At 29.2% G+C, this 21,261-nt stretch overlaps 1 protein-coding gene across 2 annotated transcripts; it reads left to right on the top strand.

Annotated features, from left to right (window-relative positions):
- Window positions 1-7,463: 7,463 nt before the first annotated feature.
- Window positions 7,464-21,047, top strand: LOC107442731 (heterogeneous nuclear ribonucleoprotein A1, A2/B1 homolog). Of its 2 annotated transcripts, none has more exons than XM_087152241.1 (8): window positions 7,464-7,559; window positions 8,780-9,043; window positions 11,636-11,846; window positions 12,162-12,287; window positions 13,153-13,272; window positions 13,353-13,463; window positions 13,543-13,608; window positions 20,198-21,047. In XM_087152241.1, exons 1-7 carry the CDS (start codon window positions 7,548-7,550, stop codon window positions 13,587-13,589), a joined length of 891 nt encoding a protein of 296 aa, XP_087008367.1. In that variant the 5' UTR covers window positions 7,464-7,547; the 3' UTR covers window positions 13,590-13,608; window positions 20,198-21,047. The 2 variants fall into 2 exon arrangements, with proteins under 2 accessions (XP_087008367.1, XP_015911850.3); XM_016056364.4 differs by lacking the exon at window positions 20,198-21,047 and adding an exon at window positions 14,149-14,680.
- Window positions 21,048-21,261: the final 214 nt, after the last annotated feature.

Raw genomic sequence — 21,261 nt, 5'->3', positions numbered from 1 at the left:
ACCTAACCCCGACATTTTCACAGGAGCGAGAAGGAAGGGGTTAAGGAGAAATGTAGACATTTAAGAGCAAGTTTTTTTTAACAATTGTAAATGAGCCAATTCAGCTAGGGAAACTTTTCCAAGATTTACGCTAAGAAACCTGAGAAGATAGTTATATATATCTACTCTAGAGTCACTATGCTCAGGAATTTCTTAGCTTATTACAAGAAAGGCCATAAAAAATTTACAAGACAAAGTGATTACCACTTGGTCAATGTTGAAATGTTTTATTTTGGTCGTCTGTAGTTAATATTTTGAGTCAGGGTGGTTCAGGAGATAGGGCGTTTGCCTCCCTATGGGATGATCTACATTTGAATCCCAGCAGTAACTGGTTGATGCCAATTCCTGGCTCATACCAACCACATTACTGGAGTAAAATGTCTTCAGTGGTAGATGTATCATGTGTTACAATCCCCCTCCCGTCAAGCTAACCGTGGGAAGTTTTTCTCTTTATGCAATGCAAATTCTGGTTAATTTCATCTAAAAGTTCTCCAGGAAAGCTAGTTTGTCATTATTACCTTTTAGTGGGAAACTGACATGTTAAGTCAAAAGTAGCAGCAAGATGGGATTCCTTTAAAATTGATGATCCTGTAAGGTTTTGCCTGATTGAAGCTTAAAATAGATTCCTGGTTAATATTGTTTTCATTTTCAGATGTGCAAATTTTCCTCAAATCCAAGAAGTTTCACTTTTTTAGTCTCCATGGCACCAATTATGTTTAACATTGTGATAGTGTTGATTTAAACTGGATGCAACCATAAGTAAAAGAAAAGTTAAGATTGATTTTAAGCTACTAAGTGAAAAAATAGGATGTGTAACCTAAAGACAGTAACATTAATATTTTAAAGAGTTGATTCAGGCTAAAATAATGGTCATTGTTAGTCACCATGTATGTTAATTAAAGGAACGGTTCTTGATTACATAGCTTTAACAATTAAAAAAAGATTTTGCCCACATGGCAATTACCAAAAATCAAGACATTAAGCGTAACATAAATTTAAAACCAGGCATCGATTTAAACTTCTTTTTTTTTTTTTTTTTTTACTCAAGAAATTTTCCGGAATTTTGACTTAAGCTCACAATCACCCCTGTTATCTGCCTTTAGGTTTCAAAATAAAGTTGTGATGCACTTATTTACAACATACTGTTAAATATTTTTGTTACAATAATTGATCCCAATTAATATTTCAGTTATCTGTTTTTTAATTAACCAGTATATTGTACACTTAATTATGTATGATATATGGAAATATTTTACGACACATTCATTACATTCAAATTTTTACGACGCTCGTTACGTTGCAAATATTTAAATAATGAAGTCTTGCACAAATGAGTTTTGAGTTTTCTTATTGAATGGTATAACGTTTGTTCCAGATTTCTAAATTTTCTTTTAGGCAAGATGCATTTTCGCATGTTTTTATATTTTCGAAGCACTTTAAAATAACTCGTTAAGTATGTTTTAATTATTGTATCAAGTTATATTTTAATTCTATTATTGTCAGGTAAAGATAAAAGAAATTATGGAACAGTTTGTAAATTTTTTTTTTACTTTATTCTGAATTCATCCCTAAAGAATTCAATTTAAAAATTCTGGCTTGGTTTTTTTTTTTTTTAAGAAGAAAAAAATTTACGGTTTGCAAATTTTTTCTGTATAATATTTTTCTGGCTATACTACAACATATTTTTATTTTGTTAAATAAAATAAATTAATTGAATGTTAGGAATAAAATTAAAATAAATTGATGGAATATTAAATAATTCAAATAAAAACAGTTAGGAAAAATGGAAAACAGAAATTATTTTATTATCAAAAGTCTTAAGAAAAATATTTTTTTAAAAACGTTGTTAACAATATTTTGAATATTACAAATATCAAGTTTGCAACTTAACATTTTATATAGAAGTGATAAAAAAAGATTTTATTTCCGTATACAAATGCCTGAATATAGTTTTCTCCTACATTCGCTAGTTGATAGGGATTTTTGCGATTAATATTTCACTTTACAGAATTTCTGAGTGGAGCCACTTACACAGCATATTAAAATGGATACCTTTTATTATTTAGTGACCCTTTACAATATGACCATGTGTTACTACTTTATGAGAAGTACAGGGATGTGTCATTGTCTTACACCACGTTTTAAATATGCTAGACCCAGTGTTTTCATCATAGAAAAAAAATGGGTGAGAATTTCTCACCCTTTTCTCAAAAACAGGGTGAGATATCAGAAAGTTAAGTGAGATTTCTAAAAACTAAAAAAACACAAATAGACTTGAAAAAAAAATCATCTATATTATATAAAACGCTAATACGTACGCATGTATGTATGTACGTATCAATAAAACCGATGATATTTCTTTTCTCGCGCTGGCAACAGTTTTCATTTTTAATTGTTTGGATTCGGCGCGAAAGAGCACGTAGTGAGCATCATATGGCTAATCCATGTTATATAAAACGCTAATACTTTTTAATTGATAGGCTTCGGCGCGCAAGAGCACGCAGTGAGCAAAATTAAGGTTTAGAATTGCTTCGAAGAAATTTGAATTGTTAACAATGACTTTAACAAAAAATTTTATTTTAACTGATAAATACTATATTATAATTTGAACTTTTTCTATGACTATACTCATTTTCTTACTCTTTGTTTTTTATATTTTTGTGATAAAATAAAGAACTTATAGTTGTTCTGCTTCTGAACACTGATGAAAACGCAAAATGATGGGCTTCATCAACAATCAAAAATATATACATTTATTTTACAAATTCCATATTAGGGTGGCGCCATTCAGAGAATTAAAAATACAAAATTATCTTTAGCGAAGCCGATGCTTTACATCCGGCGTTCAGTGGCAGACTACTATTTCATATTGTTTTACAACACATGGCTTTAGCCCTTTTGTGGGAAAGACTTTAAAACAAAACTTACAACAGTTACTTTTCTCAACAACTGAAATTTAGAATAGTGTGATTAAGAAAAATATGGGAACTGTTTGCAATTTCAAATTAATATTGAAATTCACAGGGTTAGAATTTTCTACAGTGAAAAGTTTTCGGAACTTCAGTGTTCAAAAAAGTATACAAAAGCTAGACGTTAAGAACGTATCCAATGAGCGAGCATCGGATTGCGAAGCAATCCGAAATGAACTGCGAAAGCAGTTCCGGGGGTTGGCGAGCAGGGGGCGAAGCCTCCTACTTTCTTTTATTATAATACATTTTTAACGTCTTCTATTTTTTAAAGCATTGAATATTCTTGCTGCATCATCATAGAAGATTTTGCCTTTACTAGGTATTTGTCCATCTTACATCAGTGCATAAAAAATTTGAACGTCTTACATGAAAAAACCTTACCTACGGTAAACACGTGGTTGCAGAGAAATGTGTTCTGAAAGGGGTTCGGTTGTGTTCTGCTGTTCGAAAAGGTTCTGAACAATACTGGTAAATAGGGAAGCTAGATAACGGAGCAAGTGTTGAAAATAATGAAAGATCCAGGAAGAAAAGTGAAACGGATATTATTCTAAATAGCGTAATTCGAAGCTTCTTCCAAAATGCGAGAAATTCGCGAATTTCTCGCCGTAATAATTTTTTAATGCGAGAAAAGAAAAAAATATGCAAGATTCTCGCGCTGTAGTGAAAACACTGCTAGACCTCTTTCTTTTTTTCTTTTTTTTGCTGAATGGTACTGTCCCATAAAGCCGGGGCGTAGTCAGCCTCACATAACCACTGGTAGCTATATTTTTTAACACTCCAAATAAAAATTCCTGCAAGATTAGTTACGATACATCAACAATAGACACATGAGGCCTATAGCGTAAGAGAAATACAATAAAATTTTTATTAGTAATTTATGTTCTTGTATCTGGTTCATTCACTTAATTTTGCGAAAAATTCCAAATATGTTCCTAATTTTCCTTGATTTTTTAAACTCCTGAAAGCTTCTCAGTGCAATAAAATCAAATTATTATTTTTGTTTCTATGAAAATATTCAAGTAGGAAAAAAAAGAGTTTTTTTTTCCTTCCATTTCTATATATACCGAGTTTTTGCATACTACCATAGAATAACCAATTAACACTAAAACAAATACAGCTTTTTTTGTTCTTTAAAAATATTTTATTTTTTAAGTTGATCTGAAGATCGATCTGATTTCATAAATAACAATTTAAGCAATTCTGTTTATGAAGTGATTATGAAAAGAAAACTCAAGTACCCGGTTTTGTGCACCATTACCGTATTTATAAAATTTTCTATAATCAAAATTTCGTACGAAATTTTCCAAAACTTTTTATTCAAAATTTTAGTTTTTATAATATTTAAATATTGATCGTCCCTTCATTAACCTACAGTAATTTTGAATTGAAAAAATTTTTGCTACAATTAACTACAGTTTCAACAAATTAAAAAAAGTTTGCGTTAGCAAACATTCTAATTTTTAATGATTACTACTTTTTAATAACAAATAAAATTTGTTCTTCAAGAAAAAATATACAATTTAATAAAAAATTATTAATTTAAAAATACTGCTTTATAATCTTTTAGCAACGCTAAATAGCCGCCACCTTTTCCTTAAAGTTATCTTAACTAGTATAAAAGGAAATAATTTAAACAGCTTGATATTTATTTGAATGTCAATTTATGTTTTAGCAAAATTCGTAAAGGATTCTCTGTTTAATTGACTATTAATAGTTATTTCACTACCACTTGAGAATATCTGCAATGAAGAGCAAAAAAAAGGGCAAACAGATATGCATTTAAATATATTCTGTTCACTTGTGCATGAACAATTTAAAATGTGTAAAATAAACTAATTGGGGAAAAGATTTTTGCTATGAGTTTTTCGCAATTAATTCAAAATACTTTTAGAAAATCAAATAAAGAGAAGTATCTATTCAATGCATTTTTCATAAATAACAGAACACACTAAAATAGCTTAAACCTAAGTGAGATTAGCAGATTAATCCCACTTTTTATGAAGTTAAAAACACTCTCAAAATAAAGACCTATCAATATATTTTTGAAAAATTTTAATCAGTGTTCTAAAAAATTTAAATTATTTTATATAAATTTTAAAAAAAATCTTAACTAATATTTATATAAATAAAAACATTTAGTATACTTGTTTGTAATAAAAATGCCTTAATGTATGTCAAAAAAAATCTTTCAAATATTTTATTTAAACGTAAGCATTATGTTCTGAATGATAACATTAAAATCATTCGTAATTTCATCGTAAATGAATCGAATTGAATCACTGAGTCAGCAACAGCGACGAAATTTGAACCCCTTCCAATCCTTGAAATCAGTGCGACGGCGATTGCTGGCGATTTGTTGCAGTCGCAACAAAGCACTATATGACTTTAAGCACTTAGAGCACTATATATTTTAATATAGTGCTATATTTTAATTATACTTGAGGCAATGAGAAATATGTAGTTAAATTAGAGCTCAGCTGAGCTACTTTGAACATCGAATCTAAGACTATGATACGATTTCAGGGAAATTATTGCGTGATGTCAGCTTTACGAGGTGTGCAGTCATTCAAAAGCAGGTATGAAACATCAAAAAAGAACTCTTTTTCTTAAGAGGAAGGGGGGGGGTGTAAAAATGGCTGTTATGGGTATTTCTATAATTATATATCTTCATAATAAACATAAATGCATGAAATTTTGATTTAGTATACTTATATTTTGACTTGAAAAAAGTTTTTTTTTTAAAAAAAAAAAAACTTTGAGGCTCACGTGTATCTTTAAAAACAAAATAACAAATGGCGAAAACTGATCAAAATAGCTTTGAGTGGCACATATAGTATTCAAAAGGGTTTGATCATCTAACTTTTATTTAAGAATAATATGACAGTAAATTGTTTGTTACTTATGGGGGGATTGGAACTTGCTTTTTAAATTAAGAGATATTTGAAAAGCAAGGATCTTATGTATGATATGAATAAAGCAAATCCTCTGTAATAAAAACTCGGATATCGATAAAACTTTCGAATGCAAAAAATATTTTTAAAGCGATGCCTTTTAGTGTGACTAGTCCCGCAGTGGACTGATCGTTAAGACACGGTTCCCAGCAGATCACCGAAGTCAAGCATCACTGGCTACGGTCAGTGTGCGGGTGGGTGACCACTTGGATCAGCCTGCGTAGGGACCGAGGGTGTGCGGTTGGTCCTCGTTAAACTGTTCTACCGTAAAGTGCTCGACTTCACGTGCAGGTCGTCGGGCTACCGAAGCGGGGGTGCCATCCCCTCTGCAGAGGATCAAAATTGCGATGGCATATCTTCGGATCATCCTCAGGGATGTTTCCCACACCGTCGCCAATAGCCCATTGTGCAGCTCTAGTGCGACGTAAATGAACAACAACAACATCACTGTGACTAGGCGCAATTAACTGTGCTTCATAATGAAGAAATAAATAAAAAGTGTTAAAATGTCGAAAAAATAATTTGTAGGTTTAAAATTTAATTATTCTTTAAAACTAGGGCAATAAAATTCATTTTTACCAGAATTAAAGTTTTTTTTTTTTTTCTGAAGCGGAGTAGGTTTAAATGTTGTTTATTTCTATTTAAAAATATAAAAAAAATAATGCGGAAAAAATGGATTCTTAACAGAAACCATGTTATACACAATATAAAATGCATAAAAATAGTTAAGAAAATAAAACGTTTTTTGCAATTTTCCCTGAATATTTCAAAAATTATCTGATACCATTAAAAAAAAAATTGAAGTATAAAATAGTTCAAAAAAAAAAAAAAAAAAACACAAGCATTCGTGAGAGGGGAATTCAGTTAACTATCTTCACGTTGATTTTTTTTTTTTTAAGAGTCCGGGATAGCCTGGTTGGCAGGGCACTGGGCCCATGACGAAGCGAGCTTGGGATCCCCGCCGGCCGAAGACTCCTCGTGTAGCAAATGGTAACTGATGCACTTTATATCTGTTGGGTAATAAAGTCTTCCATGTTCCCAGAACAAATCAATATTTCTGTGGTACTGATAGAGGACCTCCCTTACCTTCTGGATTGGGATAAAAAATTGCAAGAATGCGGAGTTGAACATTGGTAGTCTGCTGAAGCCTAGAATCGGGTCAGCTGTTCAACGATGGTTACAGAATAAAAATATTGTTTAAGGTAGCCGTGGTGGCTCAGGGGATAGAGAGATCGCCTCCCAAAGAGGTGTTTGGTAATTTCTTAAATAATAATAATAAGGAAACTAGATTATTGATTTATTTTAGTTCGGTAACAAATTTTAAAACAATTAAAAGCTTACACAGCCAACTGCAACGAAGAAAATTTTCAAAAATGAGAGCGAATCGTTGTATTCTAGTAGCTATATGACAAGCCTCATAATAAAAGTTCAGCTTTTTTACTGTATTTAACTTTAACCGTTATCGTAAAACCAGCTCCGGCGTTTCTCAGAGCCATTTTCTTTTATCTCTACAGTGGACTTTGTACTTTGTCGTGTCCCGTCTGTGTGATAGTAATTTATTGTTAGAATACTGCAGTTTTTTTCTAAGATGAGTAACGAAGTAAGTGTGTTTTTACTTTAATATTTGCTGTTAAGTTTAACAAGTATATTGTCGATTTTCAAAATGTGAATGCTATCCCTTTTGTGTTATTTTATTATTTTCACATTGGAATGAAAATGGCTGAAAGTTCATATTATCTCATATGTATTATATACTGCAAATTTGTCTAGCGAATGTAATTTTTGTAATAAGTTTTTGTTATTTATTGTATTTAAACTATAAGAGACTAGTTTAATGAAGTTCCATTGAATAATTCGAAATTATAAAATTTTTTTTCGAGAAATTTATTTCAATGTATAACCACTTTTTGTGTGAATCAACGTTTATACATTTAATGTTAAGGATTAAATGTAATTCTTTTAATTGCTGCAATATTTCTTTTGACAAAATTCGTATTTTATGTTAATGATTATGCTTATTGTTAAGGTTTAATATTGCAAATTAAGACGTTTTCGTAGCAAAGATTCGATTAGTTGCGGTTGTAGAATTGTTTGCCCTGAATTTTATGTATTAAAAATTTGTCTGATTTATTGAATGTAATTTGGATTAATTTGACGTAATGTACATTATATAAGTAGTTCTATTATTGGTCTACTGGATGGTTTTCTTTTGATTTTAATTTCTGAATGAGTCAGTTTGACAACCTGTGGTCAAGGAAAAGCATAAATTAACATAATTTCCCATTTCACTTTCTTAACAAAAACTTAGTTTGGTCCTTTTAATGTTGACCTGTTAAAGTCAGTTATTTGGTAGTATAGTTGCGAAAGAATGTTGTTCATTTGTAATAAAATTTAAGAAAAAATGAAAAAAATAAAATTTGTTAAATAGAAAACTATCTTAAGTTAATTAGAATTATTTTGAAGGTGAGGTCATTGAACCCTGGTTTAAAGTTTTGTATTACGTTGATGTATAGTTACACATAATTTTAAAACAGTGCAAGATGAAATGAAAATTCTTGTATGGTTAGGCTAAAAAGAAAAAAACAGGTTATATTTTAATAGATAGGTGTATTGCTACCTTAGGCTACATTAGAAAAAATAATTTCAACCTATAAGATTTTTAAATGAATATTAATTAAAATTATGAGGAAATTTTCTTTTGATCAATTTTTAAAATTTGTCAAATTTTCTAGTTAACTTATTAAACTTCAAGTTTGTTTTTAATCTATATGAAATATTTGCTTAATTTTCTCATACTGAAACTTCTTATGAATATTATAGCATGAAAGTGAGCCTGAACAGTTTCGTAAACTCTTCATTGGTGGGCTGAATTATAAAACTTCTGAGGAGACCTTGAAATCTTATTTCGAACAATGGGGTGAAATTGTAGATTGTGTTGTCATGAGGGATCCTCACACCAAGCGATCGAGAGGTTTTGGATTTGTAACCTTCAAACGAGCCCACATGGTAGATGATGCTCAAGCTGCTCGCCCTCATAAGATTGATGGCCGAGAAGTTGAACCTAAAAGAGCAGTACCCAGAGAAGTAAGATATTCAATTCATTGTTTTGTTTTTGTCTATAGTGCATTTGTATAGATCTGTATTATTTTGTTGCCTATTTAAAATTAAGATTCAGGTAAGACAGAAATGTGCAGGCTCTTTTTGGTAGTGGGCAGCAAACTAAAACATTTTTCTTAGGTTTTCTTTCATTTACATTTTTATGTTATGTCTAAAACTGTTAAGGAATCTAGTTGTCAATTTACAGCTGCATAAGTTCAAGGCAGTCCTAATTTTCTCTTTGGGATTAAAGCAACTTAACAGACTGTTGCCTATATATATCTGCAATCAGTTATATGATTGGTTTTTACTTTCCTATATTAATGCTGGAAATAAATGAAATGTTTTTGATATTAATGCTAGAAATTACGTTAAATAATGTTATATATTTATTATTTATCTCTTAATTTGAGTAATATAGTTTATTTTTTAATTATGACTGGCAGGTTTTACTGTTTTTTAACCTTGTTTTTCGTCATGTCAAAGACTGGTTTTGATGAGATTGTATTTTCATTTTATTTTAACTAAACAAATTTGAAGAAACATGTGTCACATTGCAAAGCATCTTAATTTTATGTAGCATTTTGATAAAGTGCTTAAATGTGCTTATTTTTGTTATTTGAAAGCCTTCAAAGGTGCTTATTTTTTATTAGTCTTATTTAAAACCCCTAAAGGTGCTTTTTTCATTGGGCATTTTTAAAAAGTGCCACATATTATAAAATCACCACATATTATGCAAAAGCGTGTTTTTCACATTGTTCTATTCAACGTTTTCATACATCATTTCGGCATAATGCATAGCGCGTGAAAGCGCAAATTATTTTACATGTTTGATGAAATACTTGTCTGTATGTGCACCTACGGAGCTGGGTTTGATGATATTGCCTTCACATGTGCAACTCTGTTGCATTTTGCAAGATATTCTAGATTTCAGACTTCATTTTCCACTCTCTGCTATCAAACTGAAAAACCTCTTTATCATTTTATAACGGCTCATATAATCAAGAAAGAGTTCTTTGTCAGAAACTAGTTATTTTCTCATGATCATCTTAAGTCTTAATTATTTTGCAATTTGTTTATGTATGTAGTGCTTAAAAAGTACTTAAAAGGTGCTTATTTTTTCTTGAAAGATTTAAGCACCCTGTTTTAAGAAAAATGATGTTTGACAAATAACTTAGTTGATAAAAGTATAGTGTATTTTTCTGTTATCAAATTGGTTTCAAGTATTTTGAATGAAAAAAACTATTTATTGAAAGTATATTTGAATTAATTTTATTATACATGTTTACATACATTTTAAATAGTTTCTAAACATTTTATACATTACTCTAAAAATTCTTATTTGATTACCTTTATATATCTTGCTGAAATTGTCTAGTCCTAGAATTCTTTTGTAAAATTTTTGTAAGAAAGGACACAAGAGGTAGACTTAATTTCTCAGGGTAAACTTTATCATAAAGATTTCAATATGCCCATGATCTCTTACAGATATGAGGTTTGATAGTATATTAAAATAGAATATATATGTACACAAACCAAATTTAATTGTAAAAGAGATATCGTTAGCTGCGCTATAATATATATTTATTAGATAGTTTTATCAGTCAAGAGTTAAGTTTTTATAAGTTTTTATATCTCTTGGATGTCAAATACCTAACAGTGTTTATGATGGTTGGAGTTAAATTTTAGTTCCAAGAGCAACAAACCGCAATTGAATTAAAACCCTCAGCATTTAAAAACTTATAAAATATAGAATTATTAAATAAAAATATTTTTCACCTATCTGACCTTTTTTTAAATCTCTTTATCTGGGTGTAAACTTTTGCTTCTTAAATGCCGTTATAATCTATTCCTTTTTACTGACAATATGCCTTTCTGATTTTTTCCAAGTTTTTATTAAAAATATTGCTTCTATCTGTATCAGGGTTGTCACTCCACAGTGAAAACCTGGAAAGTAGAAGGGAATTTAAAAATCTAAAATAACGGAAAGTGCAAGGAATTAGGTTTTTTCTTTACAAACTGAGAAAATTCAGGGAATTTTGTTATTTTTGTCTTATAAAAAATGGTAGCCACTCAAAGTGTAATCAATGAGATATTTAACCATGATATTTCAGCTCTACTGAGGTATTTATTTACTATAGCATTAATTAAGTAGGTTCAGCTGTTTTCTAGCAATTAAAACTAATAAATGTAGTTAGCCCAATAAAGCTCACACAGGAGCACAGTAATTGTTGTTTCCTCTTAATATTTTGTATATAATATGCTCAGGAAAAGCACGGGGAATTTTTCTCCAGATTTGAGTGGCAACCCTGTGTATGTATTTGTATACATAACCTCTATGAGGGCCACTGTAAACATGGTAATTCGTTTCCTTATACCTCTTGCTTCCTCAGTGTGCAGTTTGCTTTAGGTTGTGTTTGTACTAGAGTATCTGAGTAAAGTTTGAATCTTAAGTGATTATTGTAGGCAAAAACAAAATAGAATACTTATAAAAATTTTGTTCTTAAATAATTTATTGCAGTTATCCTCGCATATTTGTTTTTAAAAATTCTGTTTATTAAAGATGTATATTTTCAATAGGATTCTGGAAAGCCTGAAGCTCAAATAACAGTTAAAAAGTTATTTGTTGGTACTTTAAAGGATGATGTTGAAGAGGAAGATTTAAGAGATTATTTCAATCAATATGGCAATATTGTTAGTGTTAGTATTGTGGCTGACAAAACAACTGGCAAACGAAGGGGTTTTGGATTTGTTGAATTTGACGATTATGATCCAGTAGACAAAGCTGTTTGTAAGTGTCTAGTAAATTTGATAATTTTTTCAGTGCCTATTTTTTTTTAATAAATTAATAAGTTCATGCAGCTCTTAACTTTTGTTAATTATGAGTTATTTTAATTATTCTTATTATCTTGAGCTTTCATTTTTCTGAATTGGAGAATTTTCCTCCTTTCATTATAAGGATGACAAATGCCCCCTTATTTGTATATAACTATTAATCTTGTTTTAAATTTTCATAAATGTTTTTTACATTGAAGAAAATGAAAATTTTTTTTAAGTTAAGGTAATTTAGCTGATATTAGTTAATATATTCAACATTTGTTTTTAGTACGAAAACATGTAATTAAAGGAAAACGATCAGAAGTAAAGAAAGCCCTCTCAAGACAGGAAATGGATAACATCAAGAGGAAAAAGGAAATGAGTTCTTATGGTGGAAGAGGTGGCAGTGGTGGAGGTAATTTTTATCTTTTATTAGTTTTAAGATATTAGTCTATGTTTGTTAGTTGCAATTCGTATGTGTAGTAGTTTTAAAATAGTTCTCTTTTTGCATTCTGTATTATGTTAATCTGATGTGTACTTTTTCAATTGAAACAGAGAAGTAAAGGTTATGTTCATTGATTTATCCATTTTGAGGTGTGTTCATAAGCCTAGGTTACTTCCTAAAGTTAAGGTTAATTTATTATGATAGGCAAATAAAGGTCAACCAGAAATAGTGACATGAAATAGAATTCTTCTGGAGGTGGGCAGAAGCATTTAAGGCAGTTTCCCAGTCGTGAAAATGTTATTAAAAGTAATGTGTAGAGAACCTTAAAAATTCTTTACTGAAGTTCTTCGCAATTGTAGATTTTTTACCTATTGCCAGTAGAAATAAGTACTTTTTACAGTACTTTTTTTTTAAACTTAAAGATAATTTCAAACAGAAAAAAATACTTGTCAAAATAAAATTTAAGTTATTCACTTCATACATTTAAAGTAAATTTTTTTCTTCGTATTATGGTCGAAGCTTCTTGACCTTTAAAACTTAATTAAATTTTTTCTACTTTTCTCTTGACAAATTTAGCTTGCAGTACAGAATTTTACAGAATGAGTTTTTTTATTTTTATTAAGTACCTCATGTAAATATCGTTAATACCCTTAGTTGCTTGCCACCAGTATAAGTAAATCGGATTCTCAAGTACTGCTTTATTCTTCCAGACTTATAGATATAAAATAATTATTACCATTTAATTCCCCTTTTTTATGAGTAAAAAAAAGTAAGTAGTAAAGATGTATATTAAAAGTGGAGAATTGTTTTACTAACTGTTTTTTAAAAATTTTAGGTGGATATGGTGGTGGTTATGGAGGCAGTGGCGGAGATAGTTATGGCTATAGTGGACCTAGTGCTTGGGGAAATGGAGGTGGTTACGACAATGGCTATGGTGGTTCCAGTTATGGCCCTGGTAAGTTTTCACTTACCTTATCTCTCTTAATGATGCAAAGTATCTTTAATTTGTTTTAAACATTTTTTTATTTGTGCTAGGTGGTGGAGGAGGCTGGGGCAGTGATTATGGCTCTGGTGGAAGTTATGGCGGTGGTCCAATGAGAGGAAGTGGTGGCTACTCTCAAAGAAGTCAAGGTCCTTATGGAGGAGGTCTGTTTCTTTTATTTTCTGAAAGAGGTTATTAACTGTTAACTATTTTGCTCATTGTTATGCTTATTAATATTTTTAGGTGGAAGAAGTGGTGGTGGTGGATATGGTGGTGGCTACAGACGATAAGTTTATTCATTGTCTTAGGGTTAGTAAATTATTTAAATTCTTATATGAAATTTAACATGTTCTAAATTTTGACTAAATTTAATGATTATTCATTATGCATGTTTTTCTTTGTTTTTTTTTTTTAACAAAGTTTAGATTATGGCTTGAAAAATTTACTTTAAATAGTGAAAAGGACGTGCTCAGTTAAATATAAATTCTGTTCAGGCGTGCAGCTAATTTGTTAGTTTCTAGGTGACAGCTAGAGGCTATAATCAACTCGTGTCTAGAAGCTATATTACAATTAGTGTTCACCCCTTCAGATAATTCCTTCCTTGAGCTGTTCCTTTTTACATATTTTATCAGTTGGTAGTTGAATCAATATGTCAGTGTTTAATTTGATTTTGTGCTTTCAGTTCTTGGAAGTATCTTCAAAATTCTAAATTTGATTTTTTAAATTTACTCTGAAGTGCATGCAGTTTATAGATTAATCTTATAAGTGTTAAGATACTAATTTAATGTCAAGAATGTTTCGATGTAATTACTGAGTTTTTTTATATTGAATCTTGCATTTTTAATCTAGGAATGTTTTAAACTGTCATAGCCAGCTCCCCACAGTATAGGCCAAAACGCTGTAGGTGATAGCAGTTAGAAGGAGGTTAGTGAGAGGAACGAAGTTTGCTAGGCAGGCACCAAGTTAAGGAAACTGCTAGGTCAGCTTAGTTCTTCAATGCCAGAGAGAGGAGATTTAACTACAGCTGCGGTTTTATACTGTCTTCATTTTACATTCCGATATAAGTAGTTCAGGCGATAGTTTTTAATTCCCTAAGACTGAACTGAATTTTTGTAGCTTTTCAGATGATCAACCTAAAAAATTATTTTAGCTTTCATTGTAAGACGTGCAAACCGTGATGTGAATTATTTGTCACCCATTTTTTTTTTGCAATTCGATGTCACCTGGAGATCCATTTATTCAAATAAATGTAACTCACATATAGATGTCTAGAAATTTTCACTTATTTTTTTCATATTATACGTCATTTCTAAGTGTTTTACTTACATTAGCATTTCTTTCCCTTACACTTTGATTAATAAAGAATTATGTTAAGTTTTTATATTTGTTGTAGTCTGCTTTAATAAAACAAGTACATAGATATTCAGATTATTCCATTTTTACCAATTTAAAAGCTTCATACCTATATCTTTTATAGATTTTTCAAATTCTAAATTATGCACCCTTACGAGAAGATTCAACATTTCCAAAGTTTATTTGACTGTGTTAAGTCTGCAGCTAAAGTTCAATTTTAATGGTTTTGTCTTAAATGTAAAAGATAATTTGGTGGGGCTTCTTAGAAATGGTATTGTCAATGTTATTTAGCATGGACTTGTGCAGAAGTTTTGATCTTAATTTAGGCAAAGTAAAATTTTCAGCCAGGCCACTCAAACCATCTTAATGTCTAAAATTTTGATAAGTTTCATTGGGAAGGAATCAACAAATTGCTTCAAATATTTGGGTGGGACTTTCATATTTACTTGTCATATTTAAAAATGTAATTGTCATAATGTAATCTTATGTCTTATATGGGGAAGATAAATTTCAAGAATCTAAGTTGATCTTATGGTACAATTTATTGAGAAAGATTTAAATCTAATGAACAACAGTTCAGTAGTCACAGGTTTTTTAAAATTGATTTAGGAAGAATTGTTCAAAAGCAGTTTTTTTCTTTCTTCCAAATAAATGTTAAGTTGAAATTTAAATTGTGAAAAACATAGATTCAGAAGTATGAAGTTCTGACTATAAAGATTATTTAACAAAATTGTAATTTTAAACAAAATATTAGATATTCAGATTGGTTTTAAGTGATAAAATTTCCATCGATTGTTAATGAGTATAATTTTGAAACTTAACAAAAGAATCTTAAGTGTTACAATTAAATTATTTTTCATTTATATTTTATTAAAATAAGATGTAATTAAATTTAATATAAATAAATTTTTAAATGTCATTCAAGCTCTGTTCGATTTTCAATTTTACATAGATTTTTAAAATTTTACTGCAATGTTTATTTGGGTTTTATAGTAAAATTAAAAGAAATAAACATTTTATAGCAATGGCCAGAAGGAATTCTAATTGATGTAGATGTTAAAATGCAAATTTTTTTTTATCAATATTGATTTGAATAAGATTTAAGAAGCTTTTTTTTTTCAAAATGGACTGGTGAACAAGAATAAAAACTTGTGGGAACTTAAGAAAAAAAAATTTTTTTTCTTCAAATTTCAAGTTAAACTATTGGGTATTATATTAACGGTTAAAATGAATTGAAATAGGTAAGAATTTAAATTACAGCCCTTCGATAAGGATTGGGTTTCATTTGATTAATCATTTGACAAAAAAAAAATGTGCTTCTGGCTAAAAAAAATACAAAATTTCAACTGTGCAATAATTTTTTTTTTGGCCTTTTAATGACTTTCTGCAGTTAAGTGATAGAAGTCTTTTGTACAGACCTTTTTCAAATTAATCTTCCATTTGGGTATTAAATTGAAGTTAACTGCTTAATTTAAAGTATTGAAGTTCAATTTATTTGAAATAATTAAATTAATTCTTTTTAAATGTCTGGGCAGAACCTCAAATTTTTTAAAATTTTGCTTGATTCAATGTGCAGTGTCAGTCAAAATTTTTGTCTAGATTTTAGTCCCACTTAAAATATATTCACTGGTTGATATCAGTTTCATCAATCACAGTAATAAATAAAATACTATTTGTCTCCATGTTTTTGTAGTTTAATGCAATTAAGAGCTTTAGTGAAGTTGCAGTTTTATATAGTATTGAGAAAATAAGTTTAAGTAAATGAACATTATAAATTTTGATTTTAATTAATGTTAGTATAAATATAATTGTTAGTTGAACCTTATGGAGCATCCGTTAATTTATGTTCGTGATTCAGGCATATTGTCTCGTGCAAGATTTCATTGTTTCTACTTATTGGAAATGAAGTAATTTTATGAAACTCAATTAACAATTTTATATGGCAATGAATTCAGAGCAATTTTTTAATTCAGTAACAAATATTGCTGAGTGAAGTTTCACAAATTTTGGAATAATCTCATCTGATTTAAAGATGACCTATACCAATCAACAAGACATTAATGATTTTTAAATGGTGAATTAAAAGATGATTCACTAACTTGTGTACTAAAAAGTTATAGGCATATTCACTGTTTTATATAGAAGTTTTTAAAATCCTACCGTAATTATTTAAGGGAGTTTTTAATTTTATTATAAATATTTCATTAAATATTGGCATGAGGAAATAGTAACTAATTGATACTGGTTATTTTTAGCAACAGTGCTATAAAACTTACTGAAACTAGTTCTGAAAGTGATTCTAAAAATTTTTTTTTTTCTTTTGCCCTTATATGTAATATAGCAAGTTACAATTTTTAGTTTGCTCTTTTTAAACGTAGTCATGCATATAAAAAGTAAATATTACGAAAAATTTTTGGATTATTTTGAGTATATCTTTGGCTTTTTAATTTAAAATTCCTTTTTTATTAAAGTAAATCCATTTTTAATTTGGTTCAAATCGGTTTCTGTTTATTTCAAGCTGCCCTGTCTCTTAATGTAAAAGTTTTTCTGAAGCAGTAATAGGGATAGTTTGCCAGCTTTACAACTCTAAAAATCATGAGCTGATTTGTTAAAAATTTTTAGGATATGTATTTTTTGCATTGTAATTTTTAAACAGGTGTTAACTGAACATTATTTACAAGAGACAAATACTAATTCATTACTTCATAATCAGCAGCGTTTAGCTCATGGTAATTACCTTTATCAAGTTATTGCTATTTGTGGACTGCCAAATTTATTCCTGTTTACCCCAAGTCTGTTTCAGCTTAAATTTTCAGTTCTTAGTTAGCCGATTACTTAATCATCCTAAGAGAAAATACTTGAAATATAACTTTTGCCATTTTAAAATACTTAAATTGACTGTTAAAAGGTGCATCTTTTTCACTTTTTAAATATTGTGCACTTGTAGTTAAAAATATACATTCATAAGTCAAAATTTTTCTTTTAGAACACAGATTAAAATTTTTTTAAATCTAAAATATTCAACTTATTTATAGTGAAACTTGTTGAATTCTAGTTAAAGGATCATTAACTTAATTTTTTTTACTTAGCACTATTAATAAATTCCACTGAAATGTTATAAATTTAAATTTTTTAATGATTTAACATCTTACATTTATACTGTAAAAGTATGTAATTCTGAGGTGCCAAATTTTGAAATTAGGGACTGATCATTATTAAATTTCCTATCTGATTTTCATCTAAGTTCTTCGGTCTGGTGACTATGAAGTGAATTACTAATTTCCTTAATTACAGTAATAAATCTTCAGGGATTGAACTCAGCAGTTAAAAAAATTTATCTTAGTCGCTAAAGAACTTCTGATATAGTGATGTAAAAAATTTTCAAGAAACAAACAACCCACAAACTCAGTTTTTCAAAAAAAAAAAAAAAAAAAAGTGTGAATATTGATTTTGAAATAATTAAATCTCTAAGTTTTGTCCAATTATAAGTTTTTGCGATAGTGGATTGAGATTTTTAATGCTCTCTTATTTACTTTCTAATTCCTTAACTATTACACCTACAATAAAAAGATGTGATCATACTGTTTCATAAAAAATACGTTGCAATTTCAAATTTAGCACTTGGGGGTGTTTAACGAATGCTGTGTAAATAATTTTTTTCGTAGTTTCTTCTAGTTCATTTCTGAAACTTAATAAATGCATAGTAAAAAGTAAATTTTTGTACAGCATTTTAATCTTTTGCATTTTTTGAGTATAAATTATGTTTTGGGACATAGTGTAATGCATCCTTAACTATTTTCATTGCTCCGTATTTCCTGAAATATTAATGCAATAAATGCTATGTTTTTGTAGTAAATTTTGTACAAATTATTTTACACCTGAAATAAGTTTAGCATGAACCCTTATTTTTTCAAAATTAGCCAGCTCAAATAGCTTAAGGGGGTCTTACAACTTCCTATATCCGAAAGTCTAGCTATCGCAGATTTTAATCAATGGAGTCTACTGCCCCTTTTTTAAAAATTAATTTTTAAGAACTAGAAACTGTAGGCATTACAATCTCTGTAAGTTAATTAATTTCTCATCACTATGCTGTAGTTTTAAAATTCACATTAACTTAGAATGCAAGTCTGTTAGATTTAGTGACAAATTTCTGATCATTCATTACATTTAAACTATTAGATTTCTGATTTGTTATTGCGTCTCTGCTCCTGTATTTTCACGTTTTATTATATTAAATTGTAATCCAAAGAAACGGGCAGGGATGTCATTCTCGACACTAGGCTTCCAAATGAAAACTTAAGTTTAAAACACACATCACTAAATTCATTCACGAGGACTTTCAATAGGCTAATCAAAAAGCCAGTTTTTTATTAGTCAAGACCAATTTTGTTTTCATATCCTGTTTTATTTTCTAATTTCTAGAAACTTGATATTTTTGTAGGAAATCTTACGTACATAATTATTTTTAGCCTGCAGTTAAGGTATTGTGAAAGACTTAAAAGCAGAAATCAAAGATGTCCTTAATTATTAAAAATTTCAATAAATGTCCTGACATTTTTGTAGAAACTTCAGCTAGAATAAATATTTATCTAAGAAAGAATTGAAGAAATTTCAAGTTCAGAAAGTTTGTTATATGATATGAAACAAAATGAATGCGTAAGTCTTCATAGCATGTTAAGTATGGCATTAGTTCACTTCCATTGTTAGAAACAATTACCCTTGACTTGATGGTATAGAACATATATGTGAGAAAATTATAAAAATCTCTCCTCCCATCACTACATAGATTTTTACGTAACTTTTTTTTTTCAAGAAAAAGAAATCTTTAGTTTTCTTAAATGTTTCTTTTTTGCTTAAGTGCAGGAACTTCTGAAACTACTACCAATTGTATATCTGCGAGTCCAGTTTTGTAACCTAGAAATTGCTCCCATTCGAAGATTTAGGCCTTAATTTTTATATTCTGTACTTCCAGCCCTGTTTAATGCTATTTCATGTAGTCATCGTCTCTTAGTGGTCATACCAAAGATATTGTTGTATGAAAAAGATTTTTGTATTTTTTTTTTTAAATGAGAAATAGGCCGTAGAACATTCCAATTCTTATCAACAATTTATCCATAGAACTTTTTAGACTTGAATACAAATCGCATCGTAACACGATGTTAGATATAAAAGTAGCATGAATGCAAATCGAAATACTGGCTTCTTTAAATCGCCTGAATACGAATCAATTCGCTACTTGTTTCTCTCAGAGCTACCAACTCTCTGTTCATATTATATTAATTCAATCAATTCTACCCGTTTTTAAAAAAAATCTAGCTGTCACTAAATTTTTAGTTTCAATTCAATTTCCTTTTCAAAATTATCTTGCAAACGTTTATAGAAAATGGACCGAAAATAATCTGGATGTATTAAATTTTTTTTTCTATTTAAAACACTAGTATCATTGTGATCTGAAAATTGTTTAGTTCCGCCCCGATGTTATCCATCGTGGGTATGAACATATTCTCGTTAACAACCACTCTCCTAAATTGGAGTATTCTTTCAGAATCTGCAAGTTTGGAAGCTTCCAGTTCAAGCACTGGAGGAAAAAAGAACGAAGCAAGTATATAGAATTGATATAAAATGTGCTTAAATTTTTTTTTTTTTACAGATGTGGAACTTGAGTAAGTATCAATAAAAAAACAGGATGGAAATAATAAATTTTTCTAACATTTATTAAATAGGCGTTCATATTGTCTAAAATTCTGCTGTGGCAATTATTATTTTCAGTAATAAATGCTTATTGTGCGACTGTGATCAGAACCGTTACTTATATCGATAAAGCAGTTATGATTCCAAATCATATTGGCTTCAAGTTCGGAATAAATGAAAGCACAACTTATTTTTCCTCGAAGAGAATGGTTAATGACATTTCTTTATTTGAAGCACATTGTTAAAGCTTTGCTTTATCTAGGCTTTACTGTCTGTTTTTAAACATATTCTTTTTCGAAACAGGCTTCTAATGCAGAAGGGCACAATAATCTTGCAAAGAGTTTAGTTTGACATATTAAAAGTTGAAATGAATATTGATCTACACATTATATACAACTTAGCAATTATGATTTATTGTTTAAATTTTTTTAATTTGAATAAATCATGCAAAGTTTTAGGCAGGATTTTCGATTTCCTAAATTCTAGAGGTTATCTTAATGTTTTTTTTTATTGTTTTACTTTATTATTTTATTATCTTCGACACATGTCAGTCCTGCAACCAATTGGCTCTATCCACGCTCAGCGGTATGTCTCCGAAAGTTCCAAGTGCCATTTTTTTTTGTATCACCTTTTTATGTGTGTCTCTTGTTTCACGTAGATATGTATTTTCTTTTTTTAGTAGAAATAAATGTGTTTCTTTTAAATTGTGTTGTGTTTTTATCATTTTAACACTTTTGTGAATAACATTTCAAATAAGATTTTCGGTATTTTCCTTTGGATGTTCTGAGAAACTGCTATTTCAAAAGCACATTATTTGCTCTCTAACTAGATATGAGAAGTCTATAACGAATATCTTCCAATGACGACGTGCCCTTATAATTATTTCAGATGCTTATCTTAAAATTTTCATTATTCTTG

This window comes from Parasteatoda tepidariorum, chromosome 9, assembly GCF_982258835.1.
Source record: "Parasteatoda tepidariorum strain Cologne lab strain chromosome 9, Ptep-v5.0, whole genome shotgun sequence".
Lineage (NCBI taxonomy): Eukaryota > Metazoa > Arthropoda > Arachnida > Araneae > Theridiidae > Parasteatoda > Parasteatoda tepidariorum.
Note: the sequence above shows the minus strand (reverse complement) of the source record. Positions and strands in the feature narration are given on the sequence as shown.

Coding starts and splice junctions, on each gene's coding strand:
- LOC107442731 (XM_087152241.1), top strand. Junction 9,044..11,635: donor AAAGAGCAGTACCCAGAGAA/GTAAGATATTCA, acceptor TATTTTCAATAG/GATTCTGGAAAGCCTGAAGC. Junction 13,273..13,352: donor TGGTTCCAGTTATGGCCCTG/GTAAGTTTTCAC, acceptor TATTTGTGCTAG/GTGGTGGAGGAGGCTGGGGC.